We start from the raw sequence: 13,942 nt of genomic DNA on the forward strand, positions 1-13,942 counted from the left end.
GGGCTCTATGGGCTGGCTACTAGACTATACCATAGAGTATTAGGGACTATACCCTGATATGACCTTTCTGGTCCTAACCCTGGGGAACACCATGGGGAGCACAGTGAACTGAGGACATCTGGTGGACAAGCAGGGGAACATACGAGGGGCTGTAGCGATTAAGCGATCCGCGTCCCCGGTGCGACGGCGCGCGCACGACGCACAGCTTGGGTTGGGGAGCGGATCGCCTGATCTGATCACCACGACTACTAGTGGCGACAGACATGGCTGCCCTCAGCAAGATACCGCACAGCTGCTACGAGATAGGGCATACCTGGAACCCGTCGTGTATCCAGTCGACTCTAGAAGTGACGAGAGGGGCTCTAGAGGTCTCCTTTAAGATATACGCGCCCCTGTATGTGGTAAGTCCCCCGCTTTGACCTCAGACACTGGGCTTACGAGCCACTAAAGCTAACGAAGGCTAGCCAAGTATAGTGAACATGGCAGTGAGCTGTCAGACAGCATATATGAGGGCTCAAGTTCATGCATGTACACTTGTACAGTATGTTATTGCATTGACTGCAGACCTTCAGAATGTCCCCTAGATATTATAGATACACCGCTTTAGCAATGGCAATACGCTACGATTCGAGCTAACTTTAGGAACACGTCACAATGGCACTGCAGTTGCCATTTGTTGTTGAAAATTGACTAATAATAATCATAACGAGTGAAATATAGTGAGAACGAGAAGCGCCTGACATGACAAGTGTACATGATTACAAAAGGTTTCAAATCACCACTGTGTGGCTGGATTGTCTAAACCCAGTAACACACAGATCTTCCAGTGTTGCAGGCGAGGTAACTGCCTCGATGGACATTGTACTATAGCTTCAAGCTCACTTGTGAGGTTGTACAGTAAGTATCAGTAATTCACTGTTAAGTGGTCAAACTTAAGGTCCCAACATAGAATGTAATTGCGTTGTAGAATAATATGTATTTGTATATCTCACATATTTAGATGCTTATTTGCACTTACACGACTTCAAACATGAAACATCATGCCCACTTATTTATGTATGTGAGAGGTCGTGGGGAGATTGTTTTTTTTTGTTTTCCTTCTCTGTATAGACAGCCTTGCTCTTCATACTCCTGAGATGTGTCTTTCCTCTGTGCTGCATGTAGGCTAATAAAATTGCTCAATTCACACGTGTCATAGTTCAACTGTTCAAATAATAAAAACATCACATCACAAATCACAATGATGCAACTGCTGCTAGATGTCCTGATTAGATTCCAATGAGCTAGTAACTGTGGGCCTATTTGTGCTTTACAGATTGCAGCCATCTTAAGGAGAAGGAAAAAGGACTACTATTTGAAGAGGCTTCTCCCTGAGATCTTACAGTCTACTTCATTCCTCACTGCCAATGGAGGACTCTATATATTTTTCTTCTGCGTTGTCAGGTATTGAGCTCCTACTGTGTATGTTCCCAATTGCCCTCAATAATCCCCTTATCTCCCATTTATGCTGCACGCACAACGCACGCACACACACACACACACACACACACACACACACACACACACACACACACACACACACACACACACACACACTTCTGCACACTGACACATACACAATCAGTGACCCATTCAAGGCCTGTCAATGACTTGTTTTACTTGCGAAAGAGCTGTTTATTTGTTGTCCACAGATACTACATGGACTTTTATATGCAATAAGAATAATGTTTATTGGCCTGGGCTGTGGCTCAGCGGTCCAGGCACCTTGGCTGGTAATCCAGTCTGGCAGTGTGCCGCGGGCTCGACTCCCGATCCCGACGGCCTTTACTGCATGTCACCCCCCCATTTTTCTGTCCCTCCATAAAAAATATAAAATAAAGGCGAAAGCCAAAAAAAAACAAAAGAATAATGTTTATTCATCGATGACGCTTATTTTTTTTGTTGCGAAAGATTACTAAAAATGGACTTTCATGGGCTATAATTATTTAATGATTTAATGTATTCTTTCTTATTCAAATCAAATTATATTTTTCCCCACTCAGGAAGATGCTTGGCGGTTTCTCACCGTGGTCTGCTGGGTTTGGTGCGGCTCTGCCTGCCTCCTATATCTCCATCCTCATTGAACGCAAGAGCAGGTAAGAGGTTCTTGTCTTTGTTCTCTCCATTTCCATCCTTGTCATCTTCTTGTGCACTCTATAAAAAGTAAATGGATTGTACATACTTCAGTTTATGCTATTAAATGGCAATGCCTGTTGTCTTGAAATGTTATATCTGTCTCATAGATCAGAAAAGCAGTCGCACACTCAATGCAAAATGCAGGCTATTCATCACAAGCTAATTTAGAACTGACAGCTTTATTAAAGGACCAAGCAGTTTTTTTTCTTCTTCTGCCAAAAATAGCAGTTCTGGCTGAACTGTGCAGTCTGTTTTCGCGAAATTTGGAGATATGGTAGAGGGCCATGCCAAACAGTGAGGATGCGAAGCCCACAACCATTGGCCAAAGGGTGGCGCTCGCTATAGCACTCAATTGAAAATGCAAACTTTGACCACGCATAGCTCATGAACCGTTTGACCATTGGCAATGAAACCTCGACACACATATCGTCTCCTCATACCGAACAAGTATTGTACTTTTGACCGCTGACCTCTAGACCACCCGCCATTTAGAATTATATGAAAATCAATTAAAATGCATCCTCCCAGGATCTCTGATCAAAATGCACGAAATGTTCTACATGTGAACTTTGGACCTATACAGACATAGGAAAGTATAGTAAGTTTTTAAGTGAAAAAAATTAAGGTTTTATGAGCCAATGAAACTTTGTCTTTACTTTGTTCTGTTGTAGTGCCTGTGGCTTTGCTGACCTCTGCTGGTCTAAAGTGCCTCACCTGTCAATCACCTGAGAGTTCTGGCTGCTTAAATGTGTAATATCTTTGTAAACTTTTGATCTGACTTTGTGTCCTTTTATGTTAGCCCTTGTTAGTTTAAAGGGCCGTAACAATACTAGAAACTGATTTGTTTAGTGGGAAACATGTATAAAGAACTTGATCCTGATCAAATCAGGTTCTTTACTCATGAATTGATAGTTTATTTGATGTTGTACAACAGTGATTTTAAAACAAAGACTGATTTGGACACCTGGCTTTTCAGTTTTCAATCCATGCAAGGATTCCCTTGCATGGATGTTCTGGTACCGGATGGTACCCAGACCTGGCGAGCCGACCCAGAACTCTGAACCCCTCTTCCCCCCACAAATGTGGTAATCTGGTTCTCCAAATTGGAGAAAGAGACTGCTTTCCCTGAACTGAATAGGAACTGAACTGGAACTGGGAAGTCAACAACTTAAAGTGGGCCCATCAAGTTTTTCATGAATGTTCAAAGCTGTTTATTAGTCTTATCATTAGTTATCCATGCGCAACTTGCTACAAAAACACTGAATGATTTTTCTTGTTAGCTCGTTAGGTAGAGCTCTTGTCTTTGCAACACGAGGTCATTGGTCTTCAAGAACCCTTACCTGCCCCCCACTATAAAAAAACGACCCTGTCACAATTCCATGGTCTGTCAAGTTTAGTCTTCCATGTTTCTTGTGCATATTATTCTTATTGCCTTCCTGCTTGGTCCTGCCTTATCGCTTTTTTCTTCTAGTTGTTGTTGTTATTATTATTATTATTATTTATTTCTGTTTTGCTGCAATATGGATGTGAATTAGTAATCTGGCTAATGCCCAAGTTGCATATTTCTGGATAAAGTCCAGACAGACTACATAAATCTAGCAGAGACAGGAAAGTGAGGGCTGCAACATAGGTCGGACATCTTGAGGTGGGAAATCAAGCCCATTATGTTGCCTGCATATTGACTGGTTGAGCCCCCATATATCAATTTAACACTGTCTGTTCTCCAACTTTCAGGAGAGGACTACTGACAATATACATGACAAACCTGGTAAGAACCGCTCTTTGTTCTGATCTACCAATTGCCCTAGAAATTACCTTCACCCCCAAATCAGACTTTTATCTAAACTTTTATTGGTTGTTTTAAAGAGGTCTCTTACTACAAAGCAAATCTATGTGCTGGGTGCATTTAAAATTTTAATAGACCCATTTTCCTGTGTAAATATTCATTTGCAATCTTGCTGACAGGCCACTGAGACATTGTTCCGCATGGCAGTGGCGCGAGGCCTCATCAACCCCCTCAAACATGGAGAGGTAAGGTGGTGGTGGCCTATTGTACAGTCTCAGATCAAAATAGAAGTTGATGGCTAGCGTATATATTGTAAGTACAAAGTACATCAGTTGTTAAAGGGATAGTTCAGAATTTTGGATCTTAAGCTGTATGAAATACTTGCCATTAATATAGTGGTTGCAACTGTATTAATTGATTGCCCGACTCTGGCAATCAATTAATACAGTTGCAACCACTATATTTATGGCAAGTATTTCATACAACTTAAGTAAAAAAATTGTGAACTATCCCTTTAACACAAAGAAGTTGTCTTGGCACTTGCCAAGAAGAAATTCGTTTTGATTCTTGGCTTGAAGGAATTTGTCTTGGCAGTTGGCAATTTATATGGAATTTGATTTGGCACTTGGTGCAGAAACAGCTCAACATGAAACAAATACAATTCAGGCCTCCCTACAAAGGGCACATGGTCTCAGGTCTCTTGCAGAATATAGCAATGACAGTGTTACAGTAGACCTACTAGACAAGTACACACAGCATTGCCAAAAACGGTAATTTTGGAAAAAGAACACAAAGTTTGAAGAAGCATCAAGCTTTTAAATGTTAGTGTAAGTTTACTTAGTTTAGTTTTTGTACAGTAGCTCTTATCCAGAGCGAATTGAAATATTTGCAACTTAAATAGTTGATGTATTCTAGACATCAGATTGTATCACTCTTACGGTGTAATGAAGAGGGACTTGAACCAAGTACCTTCAGAATGTATTGCACCAGTTGTGTCTGATGCTATTTGTCCTCTTCAGGTGCTCTTGTTCTGCACCACGGCATCACTCTACATGTTCTTTTTCAGGTAAGTGGGACAATGAGGACTGATGCTTTCTGGTGAATTGTCTGGTTGGGTTTATCAAAAGCCTTGAAGCAACAGCTGCCATTTAATGCTTGTCTTGGATTTTTGTCTTTCCAGGTGTAAAGATGGTCTCAACGGCTTTGCATTTTCTGCGTTAAAGTAAGTCAGTAATGGATTTTTAAACCAGTGGCTTTTATCTTCTATCCAGGTTCCCAGATTGCAGCTGGTTTTATCTTCCATGTTTAATTCCATTGACCTAATTCCTCAAATCTAAATTTGATACAAAGAAACCTAATAAGATTCTGGAACACCGCACAAGAGAGAGAATCACTGTGGTTTATGTAAAGTCTGTTGATAACATCTCATTGTAGATAGAGAGCTAACATACTGTCTTTTTATTAATGTATTTATTCCATCAGGTTCATCGTTGGGAAGGAAGAGATTCCTAGTCACTCCATCACACCAGAACAAAGTCACCACATGCCCTCAGAGAGGATTTCTGCTATAGAGACTGAGATATCAGAGATATCACGAGAGGCACAAGAACGCCCTGGCTCCAATAGGAAAGATCTGATTGCCTGTACTAGACGGCTGCTAGAGTCAATGTGAGGGAGTACACATCTTTTAGACCCCATCATGGACTTAATTATGTAGATTTGTAGACCAGGGGTTTTCAACTGATTTTGACCCAGGGACCACCATCCTGACTAAGAGCAACCTGGGGACCACCACTATTGTGCGTCAGTGGCGGGTCCATCATAGACCCACCCCACACAATAATGGTGGGGGGTTCATGCACCACAGGGAGCTGGAGAAAATAGCTCTTAATATCAATATATCTAATAAAATACAGTGATTTAATTTGAATATGATCAAGGATTACTGTGATTATGGTATGCTCACATTTCATATCACACACACGCCATACAGTAAGAACTCCTGTAAGTTATTACAAGTAAAAACTTACCATTTTTTATGCATGGCCAGGGACCACCTGGTCCGTGGACCACCGGTTAAAAACCCCTGTTGTAGACTATGCACTCACAATAGTCACAAGCACAGTGTGTACAATAACACAATAGAGCATATGTAAACTATGTTATCATTACATTATCGTACACTGATATAATTTCCATCGCACATAACCAATTACATGGAAACATGATGTGCACAGTTGTAAACTTATTTAATTTGTTATTTTTCTTTAATCCAGATGCAAGCGAGGGCCCAGACATAGATGTTGTAAACATTACCAGGACAACTGCATCGCCTACTGTGTCAAAGTAAGAGCATTCCTTACTGATGCCATGATTGATGCAACATTTTTCAGTGCAGTTTGAACTCAGTAAGTTATTGTAGATACACTGTCATACTACGCTAAGGTCACAGGCTCAACTCCCACTGCAGTCATGGTGAAGTGAGGGTTGCAGGGCACCCAACCCTACTTATACACTCACATACTTTATAAATCAGCTAAATGCAACTGTAAACATAAATGATTTGTATATTTTTTATCATGTCTAGGGTTTTGTCAGGATGTTCAGTGTGGGCTACCTGATCCAATGCTGCCTCAAAGTCCCCTCTGCCTTCAGGCAGGTGTTCACCAAGCCTTCACGCCTGCCCTCACTCTTCTACAACAAGGAGAACTTCCAGCTCGGGGCCTTCCTGGGTTCTTTTGTCAGCATATATAAGGTACGTTATTATCATTTCACTCTGTCTACCTCTAGTCAGTCTTTTAAAATAAAGGAATTTACTGTACAGAGAATATTCAAACAAAATTATGATAACGGTGTAGAGAACTTACTGCACATTTCATAAACAAGAAACCTGAATGCAACATATTGTGTTATATTCTTTCTTTAAGCTGAAAATTATGCATTCACAAATGGTCCGCTTTCACCCAAATGTTAGCCTACTGTATATAACATACTGTAGATTGAACATTATTGAATTATGTCAAACAAAATCACACTTGTGTGAAGTGAGGGGCGCTCATATCATCATACATCATCATACATTCCGTGCTCAGCCAATCAAATCATCACAAATGTCATTTCGGGGAATCACTTTCTACGCTTGTATTGTGTGTGTGTGTGAGAGAGTTGGTGTTAAATTAAATTCTCTTTTAACTCAGGGAACGAGCTGCTTGTTGCGTTGGATGCGTAACATTGACGATGAGCTCCATGCAATCATAGCTGGTAAGTCACAGCATCATTAACTGTCTAATTAAATGCATTTTCTTTTCTTCAAGACCAAGAGTCAGACTAATCAAGGGTGTATACACTTAAAAATGATGCTGTGCAAAAATCTTCACAGATGTTGTGATGTACAATTTGCACTGTATATCTGTGTTCCGAGTCTAATACAATTTTGAATGGGTTAATTATGGGAGTTTTAGACCGCCATTTGGGGTGGGAGTGATTATGGACACATCATTCATTGATTTCACTGTCAAGAACAAGTGTATGTAATATATCTTTATCTACATGTATTTTGTGTGCAGGCTTCACAAAGTGTGACATATGGCCCCAGGTCTCTTTACACAGGAATTCTCAGGAGATTTGAGCTATCTCTCTGTCACTCTGTCGTTTCTCTCTGTCTCACTGAGACTCACTCTCCCCCGCCTCTCTTTCCTTCTTCTCAATCTCTATCTACAGACTCAAAACTGTAACAGCAGCTCAAAACGTGTGGTTATTATTATGCAGTAGGATTGTTTGTGTGGAGAGGCTGTAATTGTCCAAGATTTGTCCTAAGCAGGTTATTATTATTTTGTCTGCAGTGTGCCTCACTCGTGGACATATTTTCATAAAATGCACACATTATACTGTGTGTGTCTACTGAAATAAATCCTGGATTTTATATATGCAAAGCACATATTTAACTTGAGTATTGATTATATATTTATTTCTCTCTTTTCCTTTCCCTCTTACTCAATCTCTTGTTGTGTTCCTAAAGGATTTCTGGCTGGCACATCAATGTTCTTCTACAAAAGCACATCAATATCTATGTACCTCTTCTCCAAGCTGGTGGAGGTAAGAGAATGCTTTGCATACGTTTTGTGGGTGCATTGTTTCTGTTACATGACAGAAATATCAGCCGCTATTAGTGCTGCAAGAATGATTTGAATATTCCTTTTAAAACACCACGCGGGTTCGAATCATTCGAATGTTGAATGTATATAATTCTAATATAAAATATTGCAGCCTAATTTGCAGTAAAACTTTCTCTTTATTTCTCTATATGCGCAGGTCCTGTATCGGCCGCGGTTGGTGCTGAGAAATGCACTCTTGCGAGATCAAATTAATGATTCATAATTATCTTAATAGCCAAATCTTTACCTCGACATGAAACGGGAAATAATCATAGCAATGCATTTGTTTTTGGTTTAAATCAAATTAATGTAGGCTACAAGATAAATGTGTCGCAGAGGGAGCTTTAACGCGAGAGACAAGCTTGCATTGTTTTTACATACAGTAGCGTTTTCGGTCAAGTCTCACTGTAAACTGTCTGCCTTGAGTGCCTTCACGACCAGATGAATCGTTTCAGCTTGACCTGTTATCATTTGTAACATTGTGTGATTAAACGTGTGTGCTTTCTAATACCGAGCAAGCTAAAGTCAAAAGCCTAGCTACTCCAAGGCTTATAACTCTAAGCTCCGGAGGCAACTGTGTTTGGGTGGTGGTGCACTGACCGTGGCACTGTTGTCAGTGTAAAGTCTGTGTTAACAGGCAGGCACAGCGGTGCGAGGCAGCTGATTTATTCTTCATTGTATGCTGGTGTCGCATGGCAAATATAACTAATCTACAAGCTCACAACTCGTTGCATTGTGGACTTTTAACTCTGTTCTCGTTTACATACGGCACCGTCGTACGATTAAGTAAAGCTTTAGGGGAGACTTCTGCGGGTTCTGTGATCTCGCGAGACAAGCCGCCAATTAACGTTACTTGGTCCAGAGTCTCGCGAGAACTCGCACAGCATTTAATCTTTTTTATCGATTATTCTTTTTTTTTTTTTTTTTTGAATATTCCTTCAAATATGGAATATTCATTTGCAGCACTAGCCGCTATCCACAGCAAGCGCATATCATGCTGTTGAGAATTGCATGGTAATTTACCAAAACTGTAAAACAAAAGGAAAACTATCTTCCTCTTCCTGGAAAATGTCACAAATTTTGTTTAAATTTGACTATTTCATATCCTGTACAAATGGGCAGTTTAACACTTGCATGGGCAGTTTAACACTTTCATAATGGCATTTATCCTTGGAAAATTATTAGTTAGTTAGACAATAGTTAATAATGGATATATTACACAGTGCAGTGTATTTAGTCCATTTGGTTACAATTTAGCCTACAAACTCTAAATATGGATAAATGAACACTGAGGATTTTAGTGCAGCGTACCCGGAGGTGGCGACAGAGTAATATTAACAGTTGACAATTTTAGAGAAGCCAATTGTAGGGGTTGTTTTAAACACGCTGTTTAAGTTTTCATTTTTATAGAGAGACGGAGGGTTGCGATTTTCAGTGGACCTGTGTGCAACCAAGTAGGATATGAGAAAGATATTTGATTCTGGAACAATGACACATCTCCAGGCAGTCTGTGATGTGAAGACATGGCCTCCTTGGAGGAGACCTTTCAATATTACCTAGTTAATGTCCGGTATCAGGGTGGTATTGGTATCGAGGTGCTATATGTGTGTGTATGTATGTGTGTGTGTATGTGTATATATATATATATATATATATATATATATATATATATATATATTTATAAAACAAACTTGCTCCCTGAGCAAAGTTAATTGACTTCAAAATCGTCCGGGAGGACAGCACCATCACATGTGTGTTAACTGCGTGTGTCAGCCTGGTATTTAATGATGTGTTTGATGTTTGTCCCTCTATAGACCATGTACTTCAAGGGTATTGAGGCTGGCCACTTGCCCTATTTTCCTCATGCCGATACCTTCATATATGCCATCTCCACTGCCATTTGCTTTCAGGCTGTAAGTAATAAAAGCACACATGTATAATGATATTGTTTCATGCTCAGGAGTCAGGACAAAATTGAAAATGAAATTACAGCTGGATTGCCATGATATTTTCTGTTCATTGTTATGCTCCTAGGAGGATGAACCATACTGAATCTTTTTTTTAACTTCTACTCTCACAAGATATCTCAAAATCAAATAAGCAGATTTTCATGAAGCACAATCAGGCAACCCAGAAGATGAACCCTAACCATTTACCTATCCTCTTCGATAACCCTCAGCCCAAATTGTCAACTTTGCACAAAATGTATCTCATAATGTTATAGTTACATAATGTCAGTTTGCAGGATGGACCCTACAAATTTTGGCACTCCCATGAGTGGTGACTATGCTGGTTAACTACATTTAAATTGATTTTTTTTAAGGATTGTTCCAAAATTTGTCATCCATATGATTTTACATGCCAAATATGGTTTCAAAATAGAACAGGACTCTTGAATGGTAACTGGTTGAACAGTGTACTGTAGACTAACGTAGCAGCATTAGTGAGGTGCCTGGTGTTAATTTCCCTTCCTGACTTTTACTCACACCAACTCACAGGCCGTGATGGAAGTGCAGACCCTTAGACCATCGTATTGGAAGTTCCTCCTGCGATTAACCCAGGGCAGGTATGTTAATATGCACTTTGTATATTATTTTGTATGTGTGAGTGTGAAATGTTTGGTTTCCCACGTTGGAGATCTGGGTTTCAATCCAGGTATCTTTCACATTTCTTTCTTTTTAGTGGTGGGTTGGTGAATGTAGAAGAGTATTGATTATTAAATCCTCCTTCATACATTCAAGGCCATTCATAACCTTGCCCCCCCATACCGGTCTGACCTTGTTCACATCGACATTCCCATTTCCCACCCGGTCTCTCAGGTCTGCCTCCTCCATCAAACTGAAAGTCCTTCTGTCCTTCGTCTGTCCACCATGGGGTCAAGAGCTTTTAGCCGCTCTGCCCCTCACCTCTGGAATGACCTCCCCCTGATATTAGAATCAAGCACACCATATTCCAAACCCACCATTTTATGCAGGCATATGGCTGACCTTTGTGTCTATCTGCTGCAAGCTGTATTATACTTTTTTGCTTTTAACTGTTCTGTATTAACTGTTTTTAACTTGTTGTACGGCAACCTTGAGTGCTCTGAAAGGCGCCTTATGAATAAAATGTATTATTATTACAGTAGTTGACAAAAATATGACGATAGAATCTATCCCTTTCCTGTGTCTAGGTTTGGTCTGATGAACCGGAAGGTGCTGGACGTATTTGGAACCCAGGCTTCTAGGGATTTTAAAGGCTTTGTGCTCAAACTGGACCCCCGTTATACCACGGTGCTTCAGCCAGAAGCTGACATTACACTGGGCTGACCTGGGACAAGGCTTAGGGATCAGAGGAGCCGTGTGGGGTGCAGGGAGAGAAAGGGCGTCTGGGACTCCAGGACCCCCTTTTCTCCAACCCCTTGGCTTCAGTGTTAACATCCACATGAAACAAGCAGCACAGAGTCTTCTTAAGACCGGTTTGAAAGGTTTTTGAAAGCTGTAATGGCAGCTCAGAAATTGTATTTGTGTAGAAAGGCTGTAATTTAACAGATTTATCCAAAACAGTCTACTCATACTTATTTTGTATACATGCGTAACTGCTAAAATAAATTTGAAGTCCAAATTATGAACAGATGATTTATTTTATTTACATTTAGCCTTTGCCATCAGGGAAACTACTTTAGTGTACAGTCAGCGTTGGTACCGGTGGTTTTAATACCTGGATGTCTCTTCGGTGTACTGTGGTTAATTTGTCACAGGCATTTTGCCATTTTGTGAAACGGGTTGTGTTTATGCAAGGTCACTTGGGAGAGGGATTACAGAGCGGTTGGCACCTTCCTCCAGGTTGACTCGTGACTAGTGCATAACCTAATCGGCCAACGTCTCAAGTATTGGTGCTTTCATTGCTGGCAGAATGCGGAAACAAAACTAAATATATTATGCCCACCTTGAATGTCTGACCAATCACACTGTCCAAACTTTATTCAGCTAGTCGGAACATCTCGTACAGTACATTATGTGCAAGAACAGCCAAACAATGTTTTGAGGGGCACTGCCGAAGTTCAAAATTATGTCATTTTGTAGTTCTAAACTACTCTGTCCTTCATTCCTTGTCCATTTCTTTTTAACGCTTGTTCTATTTTAGAAGTTACCTAGGTGGGCGGCGTGTTTGGCCAAGTCTGAGAGTTTATTGTAATTGCCTTCATTTTGATGGGTTAGATGTTAGACCAATATTCATGATTCATTTTTCAGAATGAATATACAGTGTGATTTTCACTAGGACTGACGAGGTGAAACTGTTTGAGAGCAGCACTCAGGATCATTTGTGTGGCATAATTTAATAAAATGTGAAATTGCTTTGCCTTACAGAAGTAACATTGCTATTCTGTACAGTCCACATGACCCCCGATCGAGTTGCTTGTGCATCTGGTTGTAATTTGGTTAAGCACAGAGTTGTCTAGTTATCACAACTAGTTTTTCCTCTACTTTTTTCTTCTTTCATTAGATTCTGTATTTGTTACATCAAGTACAGTAAGAACAAGAAGTGAAAGCATTTCAGAACTACTGCTCTGTAGTTGAGGAATACCACAATGATGGATGCCTAAATTCAGGAGCAACTCCCATAGTCATTTTGCTCGAGTAGCAAGTAGATATACTATATGTGGTATGTCTCTTAATTGTATTATATATTTTTTTACATTAAGAGTGATTATTTTCAGTACTAGTGATGCAGTATGTGATAAAACTTTCAGTCTCAGTTTGGTGTATGCGTTGAAGTAAGACGGTGAAGATGAGCAAAGGCTCAATTGTGTTCCTTTACTAACACATTTATTCAGGTGTACCATCAGCCTACGTTGGGACTGTACTCCAGGTGACCGGGAGATTATGGCAGGTGGTTTAATTGCAGAAAGGTTCAACCATTTGTGTTGTCTGTAAACTCAGGCGGTTAATGCTGAAATGGAAGTTTACTAATTACACAAGTATCCATTCCCTCAACTGACGATGGTGATTGTGAAACAAATAAAAAATAACGCCATGCAACAGAACTCTTGTGTAGAATGTAGGAGAGATGTTTTAAACGAAGCAATATACGTATAAACAGCAAATGTATCATACATCATTATCAACAATTAAGATGTACATTTGTAATTTATGTAAAAAAAGAAAAGATCATTGACTTTATAATAAAACATTTGTTCACTCTTCGTGTGCCAGTGTTATAAAGTTGTATTGAGATCGAGTAATGTTTTATTTTATTCTTTTGCTTATTTACAAAAGCAAGATCAGTAGACTAAAGTCCTGAGTCCAAAACTGTCTTTTCTTTGGGACTTTATGTGGAGTTTGCATGTTCAAGTGGGATTCCCTCCACCCCAAAAAACTCATTGCTCAAGGCCAGTGCCATTGTGTAAAGAACTGGTCTCTGGTACCCAGATACTCCTAATAGTATAGGTCAAGAGTAATACAATATAACAAACTGCTTCAATATGGGCATTAAGCCTGTGAGTCAGTGTATTGGATAGATTTAGAATATAATTATTACTAATATGACTAAACTATTATAGGCCTAATATTCTGCAAAACTAACATAAGTAATTGGCTACAAATACAATTAAAATGTGAGTTAGATAATGTAATATTTAACTGATAGGCCAGAAATACTACTGTTTGTGACTTACATTAAACGATAACAACTTAAACACACATCCATGCTAACAAGTAACTATGTAGGCCTATTAAGATACACACTGTATGATCAGATTTGGAAGTAGATAGACAATCTACAATTTGATTGTATTACTAATTGATGCTTATAGCCTGATACAAAAACGTTTTGACATTGACAATGT

The 13,942-nt window shown here is 39.7% G+C and overlaps 1 protein-coding gene across 1 annotated transcript; it reads left to right on the plus strand.

The window, feature by feature from the left end:
- The first annotated feature begins 211 nt into the window (after positions 1 to 211).
- Positions 212 to 13,272, plus strand: tmem135 (transmembrane protein 135). The gene is made up of 15 exons (XM_080781253.1): positions 212 to 401; positions 1,316 to 1,443; positions 2,043 to 2,135; positions 3,910 to 3,943; positions 4,141 to 4,206; positions 4,981 to 5,027; positions 5,142 to 5,183; positions 5,444 to 5,629; positions 6,238 to 6,307; positions 6,549 to 6,716; positions 7,159 to 7,222; positions 7,980 to 8,056; positions 9,930 to 10,028; positions 10,614 to 10,681; positions 11,288 to 13,272. Exons 1-15 carry the CDS (start codon positions 264 to 266, stop codon positions 11,421 to 11,423), a joined length of 1,416 nt encoding a protein of 471 aa, XP_080637379.1. The 5' UTR covers positions 212 to 263; the 3' UTR covers positions 11,424 to 13,272.
- The last annotated feature ends 670 nt before the right edge of the window (positions 13,273 to 13,942 follow it).

This window comes from Protomyctophum bolini (genome assembly GCF_963924005.1).
Source record: "Protomyctophum bolini genome assembly, chromosome: 13".
NCBI classification, from domain to species: Eukaryota; Metazoa; Chordata; class Actinopteri; order Myctophiformes; family Myctophidae; genus Protomyctophum; species Protomyctophum bolini.

Excerpts from the sequence above, each read along its gene's own strand:
- tmem135 (XM_080781253.1), top strand. The coding sequence starts at position 264 with ATGGCTGCCCTCAGCAAGATACCGCACAGCTGCTACGAGATAGGGCAT. Across the intron at positions 4,207-4,980 it reads ACCCCCTCAAACATGGAGAG|GTGCTCTTGTTCTGCACCAC; the intron begins GTAAGGTGGTGG and ends TGTCCTCTTCAG. Across the intron at positions 10,029-10,613 it reads CTGCCATTTGCTTTCAGGCT|GCCGTGATGGAAGTGCAGAC; the intron begins GTAAGTAATAAA and ends ACCAACTCACAG.